At 40.3% G+C, this 23,377-nt stretch overlaps 1 protein-coding gene across 1 annotated transcript in view; it reads right to left on the bottom strand.

Moving 5' to 3' along the window:
• Window positions 1-9,186: 9,186 nt before the first annotated feature.
• Window positions 9,187-23,377, bottom strand: part of LOC117369783 (ephrin type-B receptor 1-like) — a 169,018-nt gene continuing 154,827 nt past the window's right edge. Inside the window, exons 18-20 of the mRNA XM_033965119.2 lie at window positions 13,514-13,710; window positions 12,541-12,699; window positions 9,187-9,792 (exon numbers count right to left, since the gene is read on the bottom strand). Coding sequence (XP_033821010.2) covers window positions 9,681-9,792; window positions 12,541-12,699; window positions 13,514-13,710 — 468 coding nt within the window. The 3' untranslated portion in view covers window positions 9,187-9,680. The remainder of the gene's footprint in view (window positions 9,793-12,540; window positions 12,700-13,513; window positions 13,711-23,377) is intronic.

The following is a 23,377-nucleotide window of genomic DNA, read 5'->3' as shown; positions in this document are numbered from 1 at the left end:
CAATTTGGAGTCGAGTTCTATATTTGGAATTCTGACCGCGAGTATCATAGCAACCAAAGAGCCAATCCAGAGTGAGGGTGTTGAAGGTAATGCCCCTTCCCGCCCGCACCGTTGGTTTAGCAGGGAGTGGACACTTAGCAACGCTGTCAATCAAACCTGTTGCTAACATATTATTGTTTTTCTGTTATTCACATCTTGATTTACAGACACAATAATGAAATTAAAAACCCAGGATAATGTAGAGCGGGTTAATACGAACATTTAAGACCAAAATGACGAGTCTGACAGAAGCAGTTACAGAGAGAGGGGCTACAGTTTTTCAATAGAAAGTGAATTGGAGCCAAAGTCGAAGGAGCCGGTAGCGCGCCCATGCTCACTTCCTATTTAGAACGTGTCGGCTAACAGGTTAGCTATGTCCATTTATACACACAGTCTATGGACCAAACCCATATGTGTTTTATCGTTTTAGCAGCATTCGTCACTTCACAAAATCAATAGTCCATATGGTGAGTTTGATTTGCCATCTTTATTGACAAACAGTGCATTGTAAATGTAAGATTGAGAAAGATCACAGCTACAAACTCACCCACGCACACTGTACAAACATTTCACTGTACAGAAAACGCGACATACGTCATAGTAACACACTCACACACCCAAACAGGCCAGCCGTATTCACAATATCTTACATCGTATATACAAACACACCAGGCTGCTCATTATTCTTTTGAGAAAAAACAAAACACACAAGAAAAATATGGCAAGCAATAAGGAACAAAATAAATACAAAATGTGCATGTCTGTATATAGCACTGAAAAATATTAGTTCGTGTAATGTAAACAGTCACATTTTGAAGAGAGACTGTAAGTTTCACAGTTCAGGGAAAAAAGAAGATCGTCTGCCCCCTGAAAAAGCATGGCATTGTAGTTTTTTTTTTTTCCTCCCCTCAAATGCAACACTTAGCCATGCATCTTCAAATGATGCCAGTTCAAAGTGTGGTTGAAGAAAGTGCATTGGAAAGGACGGGTTTTGATTGCTTTCCCTTGAAGCTGTCTCTTTGTAAAGGAGGAGACAGAGGAAGAGACAGAGGACCGGCTTTGGGTGTGGAGAGGTTGTGAGCAGACAAAACACACAGATACAGTGATGTCCACAGCCCCGAGCTCAGAGCGATTCAAACTCCAGTCACATCTCTTGGATTTTTTTTTTTCTTTCTCCTTATCTCTCTCAAACTCTGCCCATCATATATTCCCTTTAAGTTTCTTTAAGTTCGTATCTAAGCGCACCTCCAGCGTCTCATAACAGAGCAACAGGGGGCCAGATACAAGTGTTGGCAATTAAAAGATAAATCCACTTGCAAGAATCGTGCAGTTTTACACCAGTGTAATTTGAGTTTTCATCTGATACATGTGCGGACGACATCTGCTTTGAAAAATAGTAATCGCTCCAGTCTGTAGCATGATATTTGAACAATACACTGTAACTGTAACACGATACACGGCATTGATGTGATATTAGAGATCAGCTTTAGTGTCACCCACAGCGTTCAGCTCCAGTCAAATGAAGCTCATCGAGGCTAGAGGTTATAGCGGTGAATTTGGAGCCGAGTTTAAAATTTGGAATTCTGACTGCGAGTATCATAGCAACCAAAGAGCCAATCGGGAGTGAGACTGTTGAAGGTAACGCCCCTACCCACCCGCATATCTGGTTTAAGAGGGAGCGGGCGCTTAGCAACACTGTTAATCAAACCTGTTGCTAACGCTAGCGGGAGTGACCTTGGGGAAAGAAAGCACCTGATTTGTCTGTTATTAATGTTCATATATTGATTTACGGACACAATAGCGAAATAAAAACGCCGGGACTATGTAGAGCGGGTTAATACGGACATTTTAAGACTAAAATGACGAGACTGACAGTAGCAGTTACAGAGAGAGGAGGTTTTTCAGTGTAAAGTGAATTGGAGCCAGAGTCGATGGAGCTGGAAGGGCACACATGATCACTTCCTATTTGAAACGTTTATTATTTCATAATAAATTACATATTGATAAGTTTAGGGCACTTAGTTGAAGAGACGGTGTAATTTTACTTTAAACATCTATAAAAAGAACCAAAATAGTACTGAAATATATATATAGAGTAAGTGCCATTGCGAGATAGGGCCCAAGAACCCAGAAGGTCAAGAGAACACTGCACCACAATGTTTCAACAAATATAACCTTGAATTACCAAAGCATTTTTAAACAAAAGTGCAGCACTAGTAGTAGGTATTAAGAATCCTTTAGCCAAACTTTGAATTATTATAGTATCTTTACCTTTTGCACAAAATTTAAAAGAAATGTGTTTTTTTTTTCCTGTTCCATTTTAGACTTCAACCTTACCCTGCAGTTAGACGACACAAAACGTGACTTATTGCCGGAGAATTGCTTCAGACGGCTGCAAAACCACAAATATAAATAGCGTCCTGGTGGTGATGGATGGAATTGACAGAATATAATCCATAGAGCCATAACAAAGGCCCTAGATCACTGGGCTCTTGTAAAGGTTTACGGCGCCGCTGCTGCAGACGGGATATTTATGATAAGCCCTAATTCTCTCTTAGACCAAGTTCCCTCCATTTCACTCTTCACTAATTTTACAATCAGTTAATTTTACATGTGAACTGCTCGCTTTGTTCTGGTGCCAAAATGAAAAACTGCTGTCCGCACAGTGCTGGAAAGAGAGGCAGGCTCGGGGATTTACTTTTTAAATGGGGTAACAAGGCTTCTTATTTTAAACGTGACGATTTGAATAAAAAAGGTTTAAAAATTCTGCAATTATTACCAATTTGATTAGCTTTGAAGAAGAAGAAGAAGACGACGTATTGTGCTTGTGTCTGCTGTAAAGTTATAATCTCTGACACTTGTTATAATTTACACATTTTTAATCACAATATTCAGCTAAAATGATTTAATAAAAAAAACAAATCCGCTGACTTCTTCTGGGTTAGAAAATTGAGGTGTCCAGTGGGAGCTGACTTCGCCATAAACGTCATCGCGACAAAGCATCGTGTAGCTGACGGCGCCCCCTATGGATAGCTGCACGTCACATTAGCGAGTAGTGGATTTTTTTCAAAGACTACGCAACTCTGCTGAATCCTACGAGTATCAACGATTAAGAAAATACAGTTGAATCGGCAAAATAGTGCCTTGAAAATAAGCGATTAAAGATTACTCAAACACGAATCACTCCAAATACAACTTCAAGACAGTAAACGACAAGGAAACAAGTATAACGTGGTTTAAAGCTGTGAAAAGTCTATATAATCCATTAGAACCTGAATATGTTGTGTCGAATTGTAGAAATTTGAAGTATGAAGCTTTGTTACCGCATTTAAAAAGCCAAGTCCCAGCGCTGCCCATTTTTGATTTAACTCCAACGATTCATTGCTGTTTGGGGAGTGGATTTACCTTTTTTTTAAACACATGAAAAAATACTTAAATAAAAATAAATTCTTCACAAACCTTCAAAAGCACTTCATTTGAATGACCCTGTACAAAATCCCACTGGATGCTTTTTCTATACACACTGGATATTCCTGAGAAGTCCTCTTTTTGTGCTTAAACAAACAACAAAAATCACCACATTCAAATATACAAGATATGATTTTCACCTGCGTTGGCTTTTTACCAACACGGTGAGGTGAAACGCTGACACAAGCCCACACGTAACCTCGTCGAACACGTTAAAAAGATAAACGACTTGTATATAGACATGGCATGACCTCAGTGTTACATAATGTGTTAAGATGCCTGGTCTGGCTGATAGCTTTCATTTCGACATCGTTCTCCTGTTTTTAAGCTGCATTCAATATGAGCTTTTGGACCCACTTGTCTCACTCGATATTAAGCCCCCAAAGCCAGAGCTGCCACTGTTTCCAGAGGCATCTATTTACAGCGAATTATGCCTGTGAAGCAGTGACGGAGGCTCCCAGCTGATCTCAATACGTCCTGATAAAATGCTCAATAAGCCCATTGTTGCCCCGGCAACTAATGCAATTGTGGATGGGGGCTGCAGAGATGGCCCCGGTCAAGAGTTAAATGTTTGGTGGTTTATGGGGGGAAAAAAACCCAATACAATTGTGGTTCTTCTCAATGCCAGTAGCTTTATCTATGAAATATTATGGGAGGAGAGAGAAAAATGCTGAATATTGATGTGTTGTAATGGAAGAATGAGAGCAGATAAGATGCTATATTTGTCAGCTAAAATCATAATGTTTATATAGGACCTTTTTAATAAGGTGCCAGTGGATTTGAGTATTGTGTGAAACGTAAATGATCTACAACTGTGTTCAAACCCTTCGTAGGTGAACGTTTCATCGACATACAGCACTTCAGAGTCACACTGCGATCCAACATTTATGTAAATTTGGCTGAACACATTCTGTACTGTACAGGAGACACGGCACAGAGGAGACTGATTGACAATGGTCTACAGTCCTTTAGCCAATCAGGACGCAGAACACATTGCACGTTCATACACTGTAAAAAAGCATGCAAAATAAATTCGCGAAGCAGCGAGGCAACGAAAGGTGAACCGCGTTATAGTGACGGACAACGGCATAGATTTGAGTCTCATTTTGAACATTTTTAGTCAAGCTTGGATGGTGCTATGAAACTGGGGCAAAAATCTTTGGGGGAGCTATGGGGTTGCATTGACTATTCCAGAGGAGGCTAGTGCCCCCTCAAGCCCCCCCGTGGCGTTGCCCCTGGCATCAGGCGTAAAATCATACAGTGTTTCATAGCACACTTTAATGGTTGTGCTTCCGTCCCTTTTTGCTTGTTTCCTGTGAAATGTTTGTGAAGCTGCTGGTCTTTTACTGGCCAATGATTTTTTCAGGCTTTCTATTTGTTAAATCTTCAAAATTTTCTAAAGCCCTGCGAGGCGACTGCTTTTGTGATTTTGGGCAATACAAAAATAAATTGTATTAAGGGCAAGGATATTCTGTGACGGCCCTAAAAAGGAAAGTAATGGATTTCACTCTAGAACTGGATTACATGTCCCTCTAACATTTTTTTTTTTTTTTAAATAGACAATTTTTTTCCTTAATACTGTGTACCATAGAAAAAGGTTGATTTAAATGGCACCTCTGTCTTGATCCTAACACTCCGCTCTGACACAAATACTGTGTTCTGGAGGCCATAGTTCTCCCTCATTTGAACATGTGAAATGACTGGAAGCGGTTGACACACATATAGAGTCAGCTCGTCCAATCAGAGCGCAGGGCTAATCCTTGTGATGTTAGTGCCTCACAGAGGTGGGGGCCCCGTTTGTCTCACTGCTGGTAATCTGCCCAGTGCATGATAAAAGACATGTCCCCGTAGTGAGAGCCCTGCAGCCAAACCAGGCCTGTGCCGATCTATACACCACCTCTATGTGACGGCTCAAACGGCATATTCAAATCCCCAAACCCCATTCACCTCCTCGTCTCCTCGTTTTGATAGGGATTCTTGTAATACCTCAGGCGTTTTCATTGATTCACGTCACCATAACGGGGATACTGGGGCTCATCAGCCTTGAATTTTAGATAGGATAGCCTTGACGTTGGGCAGTTAGTTGGAAAAGCAGTTAATGAAACAAAGACAAAATTAGATCCAGGGAAATATTGGCCCAACAATTAATGCATTATTGTATATCATCCATCTTTCTATGCATTAGTTCCTTCAGCGATATTAGCTACGACTGATACCCACCTCTTCTCCCTGGCATTTAACACTAACTAGACAGGATATCTTGATGTTTTATTTGCGGTTTTTTTGTTGAATTTTATATGAAGCACTTTGGTCATTTGAAGTTGTTATAAACGTGCTCTATAAATAAACTTGAACTGAAAAAAGGCTAACCACTCTGCCACCACGCACCATCGTACCACTGATTGACCATTTCGAATTGTACGTAGCACTAATCCAAATGCCCAAAAGCCATTCTCTGGATGTTAATTGGACGTGTCTCATCATTTCATGTGCAAACAGTAATAATCTGCCTCGTCAATGGGAAAATGCAACTGTCACAACAAACTGGCGATAGCTGTGTGTCCAAGAGTGAAAACGACAGGAGTAATTATCCAAAAAGGTCTGTGTCTGTCTAGTGCCAGCACGGAAATTATGTTTTGGTCGACCATAACACGCTTGATTCATGGTTCTTGATTTTAAAGAACAAATAGGATTCATTCTTTTGGCTTTAGTTCCATTTTAAACATGCTGCTGGTCACTTTGGGATAAGTAGTTCACATTTTCAAGCTTAGAATCATATCTACATTTGGAGAAAACTCTTTATAAACTACACCTCCGTCCCAATCAGAAACAGAACTGAACAAAGGCAAAGTAATGAAATTAGGAAAGAAAGCCATGGGGTTGCTATGCTAATACAACCGTTCGGTTATTTTGCTTCCCAGAAATGGAACACATTTCAAGGACGTGCAAAACTGGATACACTGGTGCTACTAATGCACTTAAATAATGTGGAGATAAACATTTAGAATCACACCTGCTCCTGTTTTTAATGTTTTAAATGGACCTATGCCGTTATGTATTCGCTGTTAACACAATCTGACCCCAGAATGAGCACGGTGATGAATTATGGACTCAAAACCGTGCATGAAAAGTCTACATTTTTAGATTTTTTTTTTTACCTATGTCGCAACAATCCAGGTAAAATCCAAACAAAGCATTTTTGAGTTCTTGGAAAAAAAACGACTTCAAGTTAATGAACTGAAACAAGTGTGAATGAACCAAATACAACGCCATATTTTATGTTTTTGCCGAGGAGACAATATAACAGGTTAAAGCGTCAAAAAATCAAAAATTTGCATATTTGTCTTTTAAAGGCCCTGTATTACTCTGTCTCCTTATCTCTGTTGTAATGTTGTTTCCTCATCACAAACAGACCTGGAGTTGTGTTTTGTTTCATTCACACATGTTAACACACAAACCCTGCATATTTAGGCTGAGTTCTTCTCTCAAACAGAAAACACTCTGTTCCACCTTGTGATGTCATCATGTGGTAATGCAGGTGCTCCACTGTGTTTTTAAATTCCATACACCTTCACTAGAATCATTTGGATGATTTCTGTGACTGGAATTGCCCATGTCTATTGAACAAAAGGTAAAGAGTTCACTTGAAAACTACCACTTAATGACATCACAAGGTGGAACAAAGCATTTTGAGCTTTGGAGATGCACAGACTAATAATAAAGTGTTACTCAAACATGTGAATGCAAAAAAAAACACAACTCCAGGTCTGTTTTTGAGGCAGTAACACCATTAAAACATGTCTTAAAGCCCACAAGAGTCAGTTTTGTGTAGAAATCAACCTTTTTAGAGTTATTTCAGACATATTTTCAAATTTGTTGCATCTCCAAACTCCGAGCGGTTATGTGCTTTTCGTTCTAAGCGTGCGCTAATGTGTTCTGATTGTGAAACATCCACTTGGAATGATCTGAAGAGCAAGTTACTCGAGAGAGCTGTTGTGCATCCATGAAAACGTCGCTGTTTAAACACTTAAATTGGATCAGTGCATTTTGTTTAATTGTTTTTGTTTGATGAAGCGAGATAGCAACAATATATTTCTGGCGTTTTCTGCTGATCTTGTTAGCAAAGGCTCATCTACATCGCTGGCGTGGGTCCATTCCTGTGCCGTATATCGACTCTACATGTTTCGACACAGTCCTAATTGGCTACACGCAAACCGATTTGAAAGGAGGTGAAATATGAGAGAACAGACTGCGGTGTTTTGTGAAGCTCGTAGCATTATATTTGTGGTTTTTGGTGTGGATGGTGATGGACTGTTTTGTCTTACGGTTTATGTCAATACTACGATTTGTGCCAAAATATGATCCTACCTCTAAAATTGAAACTGGATCAGGTCTGTGCCATCGGGAGACTGAAACAAACCTGCAGTGGTGGAAAAAGTACATTTGTTACTCAACTAAAAGTACAGATACAGAGGCAAAGTTAGTCAAGTAAAAGTAAAAGTATCACATGAAAACGTCTACTTAAGTAAAAGTATTTAAGTACCCGTTTAAAAATGTACTTTAAGAGTAAAAAGTAAAAGCATTTCCCTCTAATGTTTAAGTGTAGATGTGATAATGATAAAAAATAGGCATATTTTGATTAACAGTAACTAACTCTTATGAATTTTGTGCTATTTAGTTTTGCTCAAAGCCGAAGCTTGAACTCAAAATTGTTTTTCAACCAGCTTTATAATGATCTTTGCAAACTAAAAAAAACAACTTGTGCTTTGTGATGTGCTTCTGCCATATACATGTTTCCATAATAAAATGTATAACTGTATAATTATTGTAGTAATTTGATTTTCCGTGTACATTACCTCAACTTAAAATGAGACCTGTGACTTCTGTTGAGTTTATATTGTTTGTAACACTTGTGTGGATGTGCTTGTTTAGGTGCACTATGGACTCTTTCTGGTGGAGGGTATGCCACCTCTTTGTCTCCATAGAGATGGTGATCACATGGCCAAATTACATGTCAGATCCGTAGAGAGGCAAGCCCGCTCACTGTAAGAATGCATCTTTTTCAATGTTTTTTGGCAAGTAAAAAATCTGTAATCCTGGGGCCTGAGACATAATCTCTCCCCCATCTATAATTCTACGCTTAGACCCAAAGCAAAGAGAACAATAGTGCAAGCCAGTAGGGCCATTAAGGCTGAAACTGGAGCTGTTTACAGTTTCAGAGTAGTTAGCTCCTCCCTTCAGATAGATATAAGACAGTGTCCACCAGTAATCTGACCAGAACTGAAGAAGCGGCTTGGATGAGCAGCCAAATGTTTTCAATCCTACAATTTTTTGTCCAATTGACAGATTTAACTTCGACTTTTACCTGTAATTCTGCAATTCAGTGAATGCAAGATAGATCCATTTAATGTCAAATTGTGAAACATTTCAGATAAGGCAGTAACATACTAATAATTGCATGTAGTAGATGGCAAAAACTCCATCAGAAAAGTTACATAGTGCACCTTTAAAACTAAACTTTATCCCAGTAATATTAACATACGGCAAAGACGTTCCACTCTCTGCACTGAAGTGTTTTGAACATAGAATTTAAAACCATCTTGCCCTTTAATTCACTACATTTCAAAGTTTGTTCCAGCGACGAGATGGAGATAATCACAGGGAGGTCACAAACGCTTCTGCGACAAATACTTAAGAAGGAAACATCCCGTAATATATGTACAGGCTCTTCAATGTGAAGAAAGTGCCAGCCAAGTGTTGGGTCTCTCTCGGAGTTCAACCACAGCAATTTTCCCCAACACAATGAAGTAGTCTCAACAAGATGTGCTTATGATCAGGCCTGCGTGGATCCACAGAGCAGGTTGTGTCTTTTATGTACAGTAATTTTAAAAAAGCTGATTTTTGGAGTCTTGTAAACTGCACTCGGAGCTCATCGATGAAGAGTAAGATTCACACATCTTGATGTTATCAAACAAAAACATATTTCTTCCATATTTCGAGCAGCAGGCTTGATTCAAAGTCGTTTTAAATACAAACTGACAGATTGAAGATGCTGTGCTGAGTGACCATACCATGACGGCCACAGTGATCGAGTTTCGACTCTTGAAATGGTTGCAGATTTGAATTCTATAGATGTGAAAAGGGGCGTGTCAAAGTTCGGCTCCCTTGGGCGCTCAGACGGACTCAGTGGGGGAGTGGTCGTCTTGGTGCGGCCTCATGGACTGCACACTGGTCAAGATTTTCTTCTGGTGTCCAGCAAGTTGCACACCGATCCTCTGCAGATCCCTAAAGAGACAACAATGAGAAAATGCTTAGATTTTGTTCACTATTTAATGCATTTTCCAGAGTATAAGTCGCACTTTTTTTTTTCATAGTTTGGCCGGGGATCCAACTTGTTTTTTTCTTCAATATTATGCATTTTTTGGCTGGTGCGACTTATACTCCAGAAAATACAATAATAAAAATTGAAATTGCTAAAATGTTTTATTTACATTTTTATTTGCACCAGTGTGTTACTCAAATTCAGAAATATTTTTGTGCAATTTTGGCAGCGAATAGAGCTGATTATAGTGTGTCTCATGTCTCAAAACATGTAACTTTTCTAGCAATGGTGCTTTGACACTGATAAAACACAGTTAAACATAAAGATATGCCATAGTCTGGTGAAATTTGGTTAAAATCTTCCACTAAAATAACAAATATAGAGATACAGTCTGTTATAATGTTTCCTCGTCACAAACAGACCTGGAGTTGTGTTTTTTTTTCATTCACACATGTTTAACACACAAAAAAACCTGCATATTTAGGCTGAGTTCTTGTCTCAAACAGAAAACAAAGGTGGAACAGAGCATTTTGAGCTTTGGAGATGTAGACAGACTAATAATAAAGTGTTACTCAAACATGTGTGAATGAAACAAAACACAACTCCAGGTCTGTTTTTGAGGAGTTAACAACTTTATAACATGGCTTAAACCTCACAAGAGTGAATTTTGTGTAATGCAGGATCTTTAACCAGTTATGAATGGGACTCCCTATAAGATTCTATTGTAACCATGGCAACTCACTTCTTAACAGTTCACCTGAGTAGCCAGGTCTAAAAAACAAACTTATTGACAAAAATTCAGCAAAAATTATCACAAAAACACTTTTTTTTCTGTTCCAGTGATGCATCAGAGGCTCCATTTTCCCCAAAACACAGTTACACCAAACAGCAGCCATTTTGTGTTAGTGGTGAGGCTCGCAAATGTAGATTTTTGACAGTTTGTTGTTTTTGGTTTTTTTTCACAATGACTTTTTTTTTTTGCTTTTCCAGTTCAATAAATTATTCATCTGTTATTAATGTTCATCTCTTGATTTACAGACACAATAGTGAAATAAAAACCCCAGGATCATGTAGAGCAGGTTAATATGAACATTTAAGACCAAAATGATGAGTCTGACAGCAGCAGTTACAGAGAGAGGGGACACAGTTTTTACACAAAGTCGATGGAGCCGGACGTGCGCTCATCATCACTTCCTATTTGGAACCTGGCGGCAAGCAGGTTAACTATGTCCATTTATATATACAGTCTATGATTGACCCACAGGTTGGCGGTTGGGCAAAACACTTAACCCACCTCACCCCCAGTGTCTGTGTACTGGTGTGTGAATGTGTGAGTGGTTCCTTGATGTAAAGCGATTTGAGTTACTTGAAGATGGAAAAGCGCTGTATAAAAATGTGTCCGTTGACCATCTCCCTGACGACAGCGACACATTAAACATGTTAATCTGATGTATTGAGCTTGGACCTGGAGATAATAACCACACTGCAAACAGATGCCGCTCAAAAACGAACAGTAATTTTCACATCCATTTGATAATTATATTTTTCATGGTATAGTTATAGACATATTGCAAACCTGAGTGAAAGCTTATTATGAAAATGCACCCACTGTTCCAAATGCATTTATGATAAACGACTTATTTTCAACAGCACAGTGTGTTTTCATTTACGAACTGGTGAGTACATTTCAAATATAAGTTATCTAAAAAGCCTCCACTTTCTGTTTATATCGTCCAAAGCAAAGTGTATCGTTTATAGTTTGAACCTGCACAGACATTATGCAGGAAAGTTCCCTTATATAAAGTTAGCTGGGTCATGTCTAGCACATGACTGTCTACTCCACTCACCAAGGCTCAAGTTAAAGCGCTTTTAATTAATCCCATTGGGCCGACGTATACTCTTTATCTGACCTATGGAAATGAGGAGGAAGAGTGGGCTGACCACAAGGCGCGGGGATCAGTAATGGCTCTCAGGTCAGCCAGCGAAAGCTCTGTGGGTGTGGGACTTAATGTACAGAGTACTGCCATAAAAACATGCAAAGTAATAGGACTGAAAGGACGATTTAACATGTCACTGCACATTTGGTCTAAAATGTTTCTACACAGAATCGTTGCTTCATAAAACTGAGAATGTTGGTAGATGGGGTGTCGGGTTGGTGGTTCAATATCAGCTTTGAACATTCTGTCTACGTGTGTTTATGGGTACAGTGGTTGCTCTTTGAACGCAGGGATTATGTACTAAAAATAACCCGCAATAGTTTTGTCTTATTTTATGTTAGTTTTAAGGACATAAATGCTGTTTTCTGTGTCTGCACTATCAGGTATCATCTCTTTAAGCTATATCAAAATGTACCTGGAGCAGTGTATCCCTGAAAGTAGCGATTTGAAAGTTGCTCCCTATAAACAAACATGTGTTGGTTCTACTTAAGCTTGTGATAAATGATGGTCAAAGTGGCATAAATATTCTGAAAACAGTTTGAATTTATTTTCTGGAGCCATGTTCCATTTTCAGTGCCTAATTTTCCCTGAGAGCTCAAAAATCTGGAAGTTCTCATAGCGAGGACTCGGGAGTGCAGACACCGAGCACAAATGGCGCGGCAGTCAGATAGCAGCTGTCCGCCGCTCTGCCAAACTAACAAGACGCCAAGTTGGCAGGTAATGGCACGGAGCCGTGCAGGAGGACGCAGACACACTAAAGCGGTGGAGACTTACTCTGCCGTGATCTGAGTAACAAGCGGCAGGGAGGTGAAGCCCGAGCCCAGGAATGAGTCTCGATACTGGGTCATCTTCAACGCGGCGAGCCAGTCCTCCACGGAGCTGACCCGGCTCAGGTCAGGTCCTCCACGATCCAGTAAAGGGTGGATGCATGGTCTGGAGACAAGAGGGAGTGTAGGCTAACATATTAAAATAATTAAAATTATGTGGAGTAAAACAAAAATTAAAATTAAAATTACTCAAGTAAAAGTATTTAGGATGAGAGTAAATGATATTATTTATATTACAATTTAAAGATGCAATAAGGTGAACCCTCTCACACTCTGAGGACTTCAGATAAACCAGGACTAAAAAACAAGGACTAAACCAGGACTAAACCAGGACTGAACATGGGTAGTCAGTTTTGTGCGTTGAGAACAGTCATTGCTTTGCCTGGAATGTTCCACACTATGGCATTAAAGGTTTATCCAAATAATGTGTTTTTCTTGCTCAAAATCCTTCAAAAAAAACATGCATTCATATTGTGAACAGTGCTGCCTGACCGATCTCACCTATAGCTCAGTCTGGTGGCATCATAATAAGTTTAACGGCATACTCTGAAACATTCACTCTGAAAAGTTACATAGTGCACCTTTACATTTTTAATAAGGCCAGTAATATGACCTTGGATTGGATGAGCAGCCAAACGTCTTCACTCCTACAACTCTTTGTACAGTTGACAGAATAAATTTTTTTAAAAATAAGTAATAATATAACATTTTAAACAATAATAGTAAATACAAAATGCAACACAAAGTTCTTGAAAATGCAGGTAAAAATCTGTATATCTGAGTACAGCTACAAACTATACTGTATTTCATAATGATAATAAATATATAAATATAAGTAGATGTCAAATGTGTTTCTGTCTTTCTCTACAAACAGGGAATGAACTATAACTCATTTACGTAGAGTATCTGACGTGTCTCACCCTGGAGGGATGTTGTTGATGCCCGTTTTGAGCGAGGCGGGGTTCCGGATCATCTTGTCCAACACGCTGACGATATCGGGGAACTTTGGCCGTGCGTTTCTGTCCTTCTGCCAGCAGTCGAGCATCAGCTGGTGCAGCACCACGGGGCAGTCCATGGGCGCGGGCAGCCGGAAGTCCTGCTCTATGGCGTTTATCACCTAGGAAACAGCGAGGGGCCGGAGCAGGGCGAAGAGGACAGGGGGAGAGAGGGGGACAAATGAAAACACTGGTCTGAGCAAAAACAAGCAAAGAACTGGGACGTTTTGGTGGTTTTCGGACTAGAGAATGTCATGATGTCATACACGCAGATGGGGGCAAGACACAGTTTTCCCGTTGAAATATCCAAAAGGTAAATCCACAAGCTTATAACTCACTGTATTACAACAATATTTATGTTATCTCCTTTCATCTATAGTAAATATTATTGGTGGTCTATAGCAGGGTGTGAAGACTTAACATGTTCATTTAGAGACTTTTATGGATGCAAGCCCTGCCTCCTCCTACCAGGTTTAAGTCGCTGTTTTAAATAAGCTTAAATGTAGTCCGTCCCTGTAGTGATTTATAAAGACATTCTACAGGAGGTTACTGCCCCCTCAAGTCCCCCCTTGGTTTATAGAATGTTGTGATGTCATCTTAAACCCAAAAGCTGTGCTGAATAATTTGGATTTGTATTTATCAATAATTTACAAAAAAAAAAACAAAAACATACAAATGAAAATGGTAACAGGTTGCGTTCACGTTCTAAAGTTTTTTGTAATGTGTCTCCAATGTTCTCCATCCTGACCTGCAACACCTGCTCCTGTCCACCCCCTCCCCACTCACACTCTCTCTTTCTCCCTGTCTCTTTCCCCTTTCTCTTGCTCTCCCTCTCTCACTTCCTCCCCCTTCTCTTTCCCCTTCTCTCAACCTTAACCCTGGAACACTCCCTTTCTCCCTCCTTCTGTCTCTCGCCCTTCTCTTTTCCTCTCTCTCACTCTCTATCCCCCCCTCTCTCCCTCTCTCAACCCTAATCTTGGCACTCTCTTTTTCTCCCTCCCGCTGTCTCCCCCCCACTCTCTTCTTCCCTCCCTCTTTCTCCCCCCTCTCTCTCTTCCTCCCTCCATCTCCTCCCCTCTTTCTCTTCCTCCCTCCCTCTGTCTCTCGCTGTCTCTCTCACTCCCTCCCCCCCTCTTTCTCCTCCCTCCGTCTCACCGTCTGCCCCCCCCCTCTCTTTCTCCCTCCCTCTCTCTCCCTTCCCCCCTCCCCTCTCTCTCTCCGTTTCTTTCTCCCTCTCTCCCCCTCTCTCTCTTCTCCCCCCCCTTTGTCTCCCCCCTTCCTCCCTCTCTCTGTCTCTCCCCCTCTCTTCTGTAACAGGTTCAGGTCTTAGTTTTTTGTAACATCATAGTTTCAGGTGTGGGAGACTCGCCAAATCTCCAAACTTCTGATCCGCAGAAGTTGAAGCTTCTCTTTAATTGTTCAGAATTGGCTTCACAAACGTCTTTTCAGCCGACAATCACATTTCTGGTGTTACACAACGGCACCACTTTCTGAAGCTTGTGATTGTGAAAAGAAAATTCTCTTTTATTTATTAAAATTACACAGAAGACATTGAACTCTGTGATTACTGGGCTTAGATATTTGTTTAAAATGGCAAATTCTAGCACACATTTCCTCCATCTTATTCTAGAACGTTCTGATATCACCTAAACGCAGCCTACTGAATCCATACAGAGTCATGAGTGCTGGACTAGCCTGGCGAATCCAGACTGAAATCCCTCTGTATTTCTACACAGTTTGATCTCAGTCTGGTCTCCACGTCCTCTGTTGCAGTCAAATGCGATCGTCCAATCAACAGCGACACATGTGAAACGAAAGAGCTCATTGGTCGTCGATCATTTACAAATCACATTTCTCTCGTTTCACATTAACAGAGTTTAGGCCATATTTTTCTGCCCCATGTGATATTTTTGTCCTTTATTTTTTCCAGTACGGTGGACCCTGCATGTCCCTGATTGGCTAATCCACCTGTCAATCACGCCCATTTGAAAACATTCACCAGTGACCAGACTCACATCTTAAAGTAAGTATTGAAGAAGTGTGTGTTCTGGAGCCAGGCGAGTGTTGGTGAGGGTGATACTACAATAAAACTATCTACGGTAATCATGATCTAGCCTGTCTACATCTCTCATAAATCTTTCATCCCAAAATCGTGCAGTGGACACTCGGCTTTAAAAGCACATATACATAATAGAAATATACAAATATGATCTATTCTCTTCAGTCTCTCTCGAGATGTTATTTCATTTAACATTTGAAAGGAGTGAGCTCAACCACAAAACACGTTATAATGGACCAGTGCCACTAATTAGCAGATCTCTCCATCCATTACATAAGCAGAGTGTGTCCTTCCCTGATGATGCTTTCAGAGTTACAGTATTTAAACACAATGAAGTGAAAATGTCATTGGCTCAGAGCTGTAGAGGCAAAAACTGACTCACTGCAGGCAAAGAATGAGCCACATCAACATCACGGCATTATACGACCATCAGACAGGACCGGCAAAAGAACCTGCGGATTTATGGATTTTGGCTTTAGCATACTCAAAAAATACTCAAAATAATACTCAATAATACTCAATATACTCAATAATACTCATAATAAGCTCGAAATAATATTCAAAATACAATAATACTCAATAATACTCAAAATAATACTCAATATTACTCAAAAATGATACTCGTATTACTTTTAATAATACTGCTCATAATAATACTCAAATACTCAAAATAATACTCATAATAATACTCAAAATAATACAGTAATACTCAAAATAATACTCATAATAAGCTCGAAATAATATTCAAAATAATACAATATACTCAAAATAATACTCATAATACTCAAAATAATGCTCAAACTAATACTCACAATAATACTCAAATACTCAAACTAATACTCAAATACTCAAAATAATACTCATCATAATACTCAAAATAATACTTAAAATAATACTCATAAGACTCAAAATAAAACTCATAATAATACTCAAAATAATCACAGCAATCGCTTGGGTTTATATTGTGCTTTACAAGTTTGACAATTTGTTCAAAAGGGCCGCTAGCTGTCCCCCCCAGCCACCCCCCAACTGCCCCACTAGCCACCTGCCCAGCTACCCCCTCCAGCCGCCCTCCAGTTGCCCCCTCCAGCCACCCCCTCCAGCCACCTCCCAGTCCCCCCCCCCAGCTGCCCAACAACTGCCCCCCAACTGCCCGTCACTAAGCCCTTTAAAAACAGCTTTATCCCAGCAGCTGTTTGTTTGCTAAATAAGCTGTAAACTCCACCTTAATAGTTTTATATGTGACACGCCTGACATGTTTTTGGGTTCTTTTTATTGTTTTGATCCGCACAGTGGGGCACTTTCATTTCCACGTGATTTTATGTCTGTGTTTGTTATTTTGTGACTATGTGTATGTTTGTATGGAAGCCAACTCCAACTGCAAGCCAGTTTTACCTGCGAGGATAAATAAAGTTGCGTACCTACAATAGTCCAGTATTCTTTCACTCCTCAAACAAGCTACATAGTCACAGCTGCCCTGAGGCACACTGACAGAATTGTGACTGTCAATCTGCGCCACAGACGTACTCCAACAACACACTACCTTCATATAAGACATTTGGTTCAGTGTATGGTATCCCAGTTTAAAGAGGGTATTTTACTTCTGTGGGGCATTAACTGTAACACATAACATATTTAGATCACCATGTTTCCTTTTATTGTTTTGAAAATGCTATACTCACCCAAAACAACACATTATAACATGTTTTATTAGTTTCACTTTCGTTTTTGACGCTCTAAGGCGCATTGAATCAGGTTTGTGAAGTTGTAGTGTACAGTTTTGTAACATGTTTTTGTATATGTATGGAGAATTGCCATGTGGGAGCATGGGTGATGTAGGCTTGTGGGCAGAGCATTGAACAAATCTTACAGCAAATCCATAAATAGGGTTCGAATATGGTCCGGGAGAGATCACTAGATTACTCAGACATGCATGGGTGACATCTAAAACCACTTCAGGCATGTTTTTGATGAGGGAACAACGTTATAACATGGGAGAAAGCACCAAAAAGTCAATTATAATACCCCCACTTTAACTCGATTAACAGCTCTAATGATGCGTCAACATTATTAAAAAATACTGAAATAAATCTGTATAATTGAGTTACACCAGAATAAGAAGCTGAATGGTATTACAACAACTGAATAAAAAAACGCAGCCTCCTGCACTTTGGTTTGTGTTTCGCCCAAAATAGATGAAAGATGAGACAAAAGTGGAGTCCATCTGTTTAGAAGTTTAGTATTTTTCCTTCAAAGAGCTCAAACTCAGCCTCCTCTTCTGCTCTCTGTAAAACTGCCTTTGACACAGGCACACGAAAATGAAAGTGAAACTAATAAAACATGTTAATACTGCTAATTTAGCATTTTCAAAACAATAAAAGGACAAAACATGGAAATCTAATCGTTGTGTTACAGTTAACACCCCATAGAAGTAAAATACCTACCTGTTTAATACACATAGAAGTAAAATACCCCCTCTTTAATACCCCATAGAAGTAAAACTATCCCCTCTTTAATACCCCATAGAGGTAAAATGCCTCCTCTTTAATACACATAGAAGTAAAATACCTCCTCTTTAATACACATAGAAGTAAAATACCTCCTCTTTAATACACATAGAAGTAAAACTATCCCCTCTTTAATACCCCATAGAAGTAAAAACTCCCCTCTTTAATACCCCATAGAAGTAAAAACTCCCCTCTTTAATACCCCATAGAAGTAAAATACCTCCTCTTTAATACCCCATAGAAGTAAAATACCTCCTCTTTAATACACATAGAAGTAAAATACCCTCTCTTTAATACCACAGAGAGAAAGTGGAGTTATTTAGTAAGAGGATGGCGTATCCGTGTGAGGGGCGGGGCTGGGTGCCGTGATCAGGATCCAGCTGTGTGATTGGTCTGTGCTGTAGACGCTGCTGCAGTGTTTGATCTGGGCCTATCGTCTTACACTGATCCACTCACCCAGGCTTTTGATTTCATTACGTCTGTGCAGGTACATCAGGGTCAGTCAAAACTGTCTGCAGGATTCTCACACTTTAGCTCGAGTTTATCAGGGGAGACACAACCTTGAATGCAGAAGTGGAATATTTTTAGCGGTAGTGTCTTACAATGCTAGCATGTTGATAAAGAAGTCGACTAAATGAGTGTGACATCACCCACAGCGTTCCGCTCCAGTCAAATGAAGCTCATCGAGGCTAACAGTTATAGCAGCGAATCTGGAGCTGAATTGCATATTAGGAATTCCAACCGCAAGTATCATAGCAACCAAAGAGCCAATCTGGAGCGATGTGGTTGAAGGTAACGACTCTTTCCACTCGCACCACTGGTTTAACAGGGAGCGGGCACTTAGCAACACTGTCAATCAAACTTGTTGCTAGCAAAAACAAAAAATAAAATACACTGCCTGGCCAAAAAAAAGTCATCACCTGGATTTAACTAAACAAATAGGTTGGGGTTGCTGCAGTTGTTCAGGTCGAGGGTCAGCAACAGTCTGTGCTCAAAGAATGAATATACTGTACCTGAATATACTGAATGACCAGGTTATTCCATCAATGGATTTTTTCTTCCCTGATGGCACGGGCATATTCCAAGACGACAATCCCAGGATTCATCGGGCTCAAATTGTGAAAGAGTGGTTCAGGAGCATGAGACATCATTTTCACACATGGATCGTCCACCACAGAGTCCAGACCTTAATCCCGTTGAGAATCTTTGGGATGTGCTGGAGAAGGCTTTGTGCAGCGGTCACACTCGACCATCATCAATGCAACATCTTGGTGAAAACTTAAGGCAACACTGGATGGAAATAAATCTTGTGACATTGCAGAATGTGTGTTGGAATCAAAGCGAAAGGTGGTCCAACGAATTATTAGAGTGTGGGACCTTTTTTGTAGTTTTGCCTGCCATGTCTCCCCTTAAACTACAAGTTTTCATGTGTAAACAACAAAACTGTCCACTCTGCACTAAAAGATGTTTAATATTTAACTTAATCCACCTGCCTCTACAGAGTTATATGGTACAGTGTAACTTCAAAGGTTGTTTCTTCAAAATGCATTTTCCCCCAAAGGGACATAAGAACCAGCGCTTAAAGTAGCACCTACAAACACGAAACTTGTATTGTTGTGTGTCGATGAACCTTACAGAAGAATTTTTATATCTAATTCCAAGTCTGATTTATTCAAGTTTTAACTCAAAAAGTTAGGTGAAACTTGAATTTTTAGGCAAATTTTCAGTTCTCGTTCACTCAAATACTAAATAAAATCCAAAATCCCCTCTGTTTATGTTTAGAATCTAACACAACATCAAAGAGAAACAAGAAATTTAAACCTGACTCATCACTCACTCACTTCATGTTTCTCTTTTGAATGTCCCAAAAATTGCTAAATTCGGTCCATTTTTACTCATAAAAACATCATATGATCAAAAACTTGTAATTCCTTTTTTTAAACTACAGGAAAACTTTCAAATGGATATCTCCAAGCTGAAGATTTTTTTTCCTATTCAACTGCAGCGTCTCGCCTTAAATTGTGTTGAACCATTTCCAAATCTGCCCAGATCTACCTGTTTATAATGCATGACAGGAAACTGGGACTTTTCAACCATTAAAATAATCAAATTATTACAAACTATGCACACGGCCGACGCCCGCAGCTGTTTTTTGGATTGGATTTCATTATGGGTGAGACTCTGAAGCAAAACCATTAACAAAACACTGAGCAGGTAAAGTGGCGTTAGCCTCATTTAAAGCTGTGTTAGCGTTAGCCTCAGACCGGTGATGCTCAGCCCAGGGTCCCACATGGACAAAGTCTTTTCCTGTTTCCTGTCCTCCTCCAGTGTGTCTCTCAGGTGTCGTCCCACGAGTGTCTCTAATGTTCTCCATCTTGACCTGCAACACCTGCTCCTGTCCTCCTCTCCCACCCCGTCCTCCTTTCCTGTCTCTCTCCCCCTCCCGCACTCACCCCCCCTCTCATCTCTCCCTCCCTCTCCACCCCTCCTTTCTCTCCTTCTCTCCCCCTTTCCTCCTCCCCCTCTCTCTCCCTCTATCCCTCAATCCTCCCACTCGTTCTCTCTCCCTCTCTCTCTATCCCTCTCTCCCCCTTTCCTGTCTCTCCCTCCCTATCTCTCTCTCTCTGTCGCGCTCCCTCTCTCAGCCTCTTTCTCCCACCCTCCTCTCTCACTCCCTCTCTATCCCTCTCCTTTCCATCTCTAGCTCTCTCCCACTCTATCCTTGTCTCCCCCCTCTCTTTCCCTCCCTCTCTCTGTCCCTCTCCCTCTCTCCCCCTCTGTCTCCCTCCCTCTCTCTCTTCCTTGCTGTCTATCTCTCCCCCTCTTTCCCACTCTCTCCCTGTCTCCCCCTCTTTCTCCCTCCCTCTCTCTGTCTCTCCCCTCCAAAAACAGTTTACTCTTTGCACTTTAACGTAGCGAAAACACTGCCACAGCACGAGTCGGAGGTGGAGGCTCCATCATTTGTGTCATTACTGATCTAAAATGAGCGAGGTACCGAGCTAGTTCTTGCCCTGTGCAGTTGAATGCCTCTCCTAGCATGATTGAAGTGTACTGTGTGACAGGAGTTCTCTAGATGTGTTTAAATGTCTGAATCACACATCAAAGTTCCACATTTATACACATTTTAGAAATCGTATTCAAACGGTAAAAGAGTTTCTGTTTTTGTGGCTCTCATGTAGTGGCTGTGTACGATGGCTCCGCTCACTCCCGCCTCTGTTTTGTCTAATTATCTCGGACTTGTCTTGGCTCTCGACTCCTGTGACATTTGGCCGGCTGCCTCCCCCTCTTTTGGGATGTCTCTTCTCTGCCCGTTGACCTATTTATTTCACTTTTTCGACTTTTTATCCCTGTGCGTAAAGGTTATCACACATGAGTTAGAATTACATGCACAACATCGCTTTAAATCAGATCTATTCTGCAAACTGGACTTTTCAGAGCTTTAAACCATGTTCTAGTTATTTCTTTCTCATTTATTCTCTCTGAGCTGTTTTTGGAGTGATTCATGTTTGAGTAATTTTTAATTGTTTATTTTCAAGACGCCATTTTGCCGATCTCCTCCCGTTTTCACCTCCCCTGGTACACGCCCACTGTGACATAAGCACTTCCTTCTCCAGTTTATTTTCTTAATCGGTGATACTTGTAGGATTTGGCAGCGTCGTGTAGTCATTTAGGTACAAATGAAAAAAAAAAAATCCACTGCTCGCTAGTGTGATGTGCAGCTATCCATAGGGGGCGCTGACAGCTACATGCCGCTTTGTTCTGATTCTAACGTGGAAATCAGCAGACTTGTTTCTTTTTTTAAGTCGTTTTAGATGAATATTGTGATTTAAAATGTGCAAATTACAACATAATGATCCACGGGTGTCATAGAGATGAGAACTATAAAGAAACAAGCACAATAGCGCAGATTTAAAGGGCCCATATGACTCCATTTTATGATCTTTGTTCTAATGTTGTTTCCTCATCACAAACAGACCTGGAGTTGTGTTTTGTTTAATTCACACATGTTTAACACAAACAAACCTGTATATTTAGACTGAGTTTTCCTCTCAAACTGAAGACACTCTGTTCCACCTTGTGATGTCATCATGTGGTAATACAGGAAGTGCTCCACTGTGTTTTTAAACTCCACACACCTTCACTAGAATCATCTGGATTATTTCAGACCCAGAATTGCCCATCTCTACTGAACTAAAGGTAAATGGAGCTGTTAACGTTGAAAACTACCACTTCATGACATCACAAAGTGGCACAGAGCATTTTGAGCTTTGGAGATGTAACAGAATAATAATAAAGTGTCACTCAAACATGTGTGAATGAAACAAAACACATCTCCAGGTCTGTTTTTGAGGAGGTAACAATGTTATAACATGACTCAATTTTGTGTAGTCTAGAACCTTTAAATTACCACTTTAACTTCACAAATTGCTCATTTATATATATATATATACCACTGGAAAAATAATGTTTAAAGCCAGCGCTGGGGATTAGCTGAACTGTAGCTGACCCTGACATGCTGCTAAAGCTTTGGTTGGGCATAAATTCTCTCCAAGCACTCCTGTCAATCAAACGAGCGGCACGAGCAGCCAAACATCACAGCTTTTTTTCATGTATAATTCATGTTGAAATTCTGCACCTGTGGCGTCTCCATAGACAATTTCCCTGTATGTTCTTTGAAATCTGCAAAGGTACAATTTTTTCTTCCGTTTCTTCATATTTTGCATGTGTGTTTGAGTGTGCTTATAGTTTAAACTTGAGAGGCTGCAGTGTTCATACATAGTTAATGCCCCAGCAGACCCTCGTTAGCCTTGGCAGTAGAAATGCGCACTATTCCCCATCATTATTATACACACACACACACACACTCACACACACAGAGCCATTATAAAACTGCCAGCGTCATTACACTGTTCTATGTCATTACTGTTGCATAGGCTGCTCCCAATGCTCAGAAAAGTGGAGCAGGAGCTAAAGAGAGGGTTGGGAGATGGAGGGAAGAGTGTGGAGAAGTTTTGATTAGGTCAATACGTGAAGTTGAGAGACTGAGGAATTGTGCCTGGAATAATGAGAAGATCAGAGGTTGTCAAATACTAAAAGCACTTGGGAAAATATTTGGCATTTGAAACATTAAAGCTCCTATATTTCACAAAATTGACTCTTATGGGGTTTAAGTCGTGTTATAATGGTGTTACCGCCTCAAAAACAGACCTGGAGCTGTGTTTT

The sequence above is a fragment of the Periophthalmus magnuspinnatus genome, chromosome 4 (genome assembly GCF_009829125.3).
Source record: "Periophthalmus magnuspinnatus isolate fPerMag1 chromosome 4, fPerMag1.2.pri, whole genome shotgun sequence".
Taxonomy (NCBI): domain Eukaryota; kingdom Metazoa; phylum Chordata; class Actinopteri; order Gobiiformes; family Gobiidae; genus Periophthalmus; species Periophthalmus magnuspinnatus.
The sequence above is the reverse complement of the archived record's forward strand: the minus strand, read 5'-3'. Positions and strand labels throughout refer to the sequence as shown.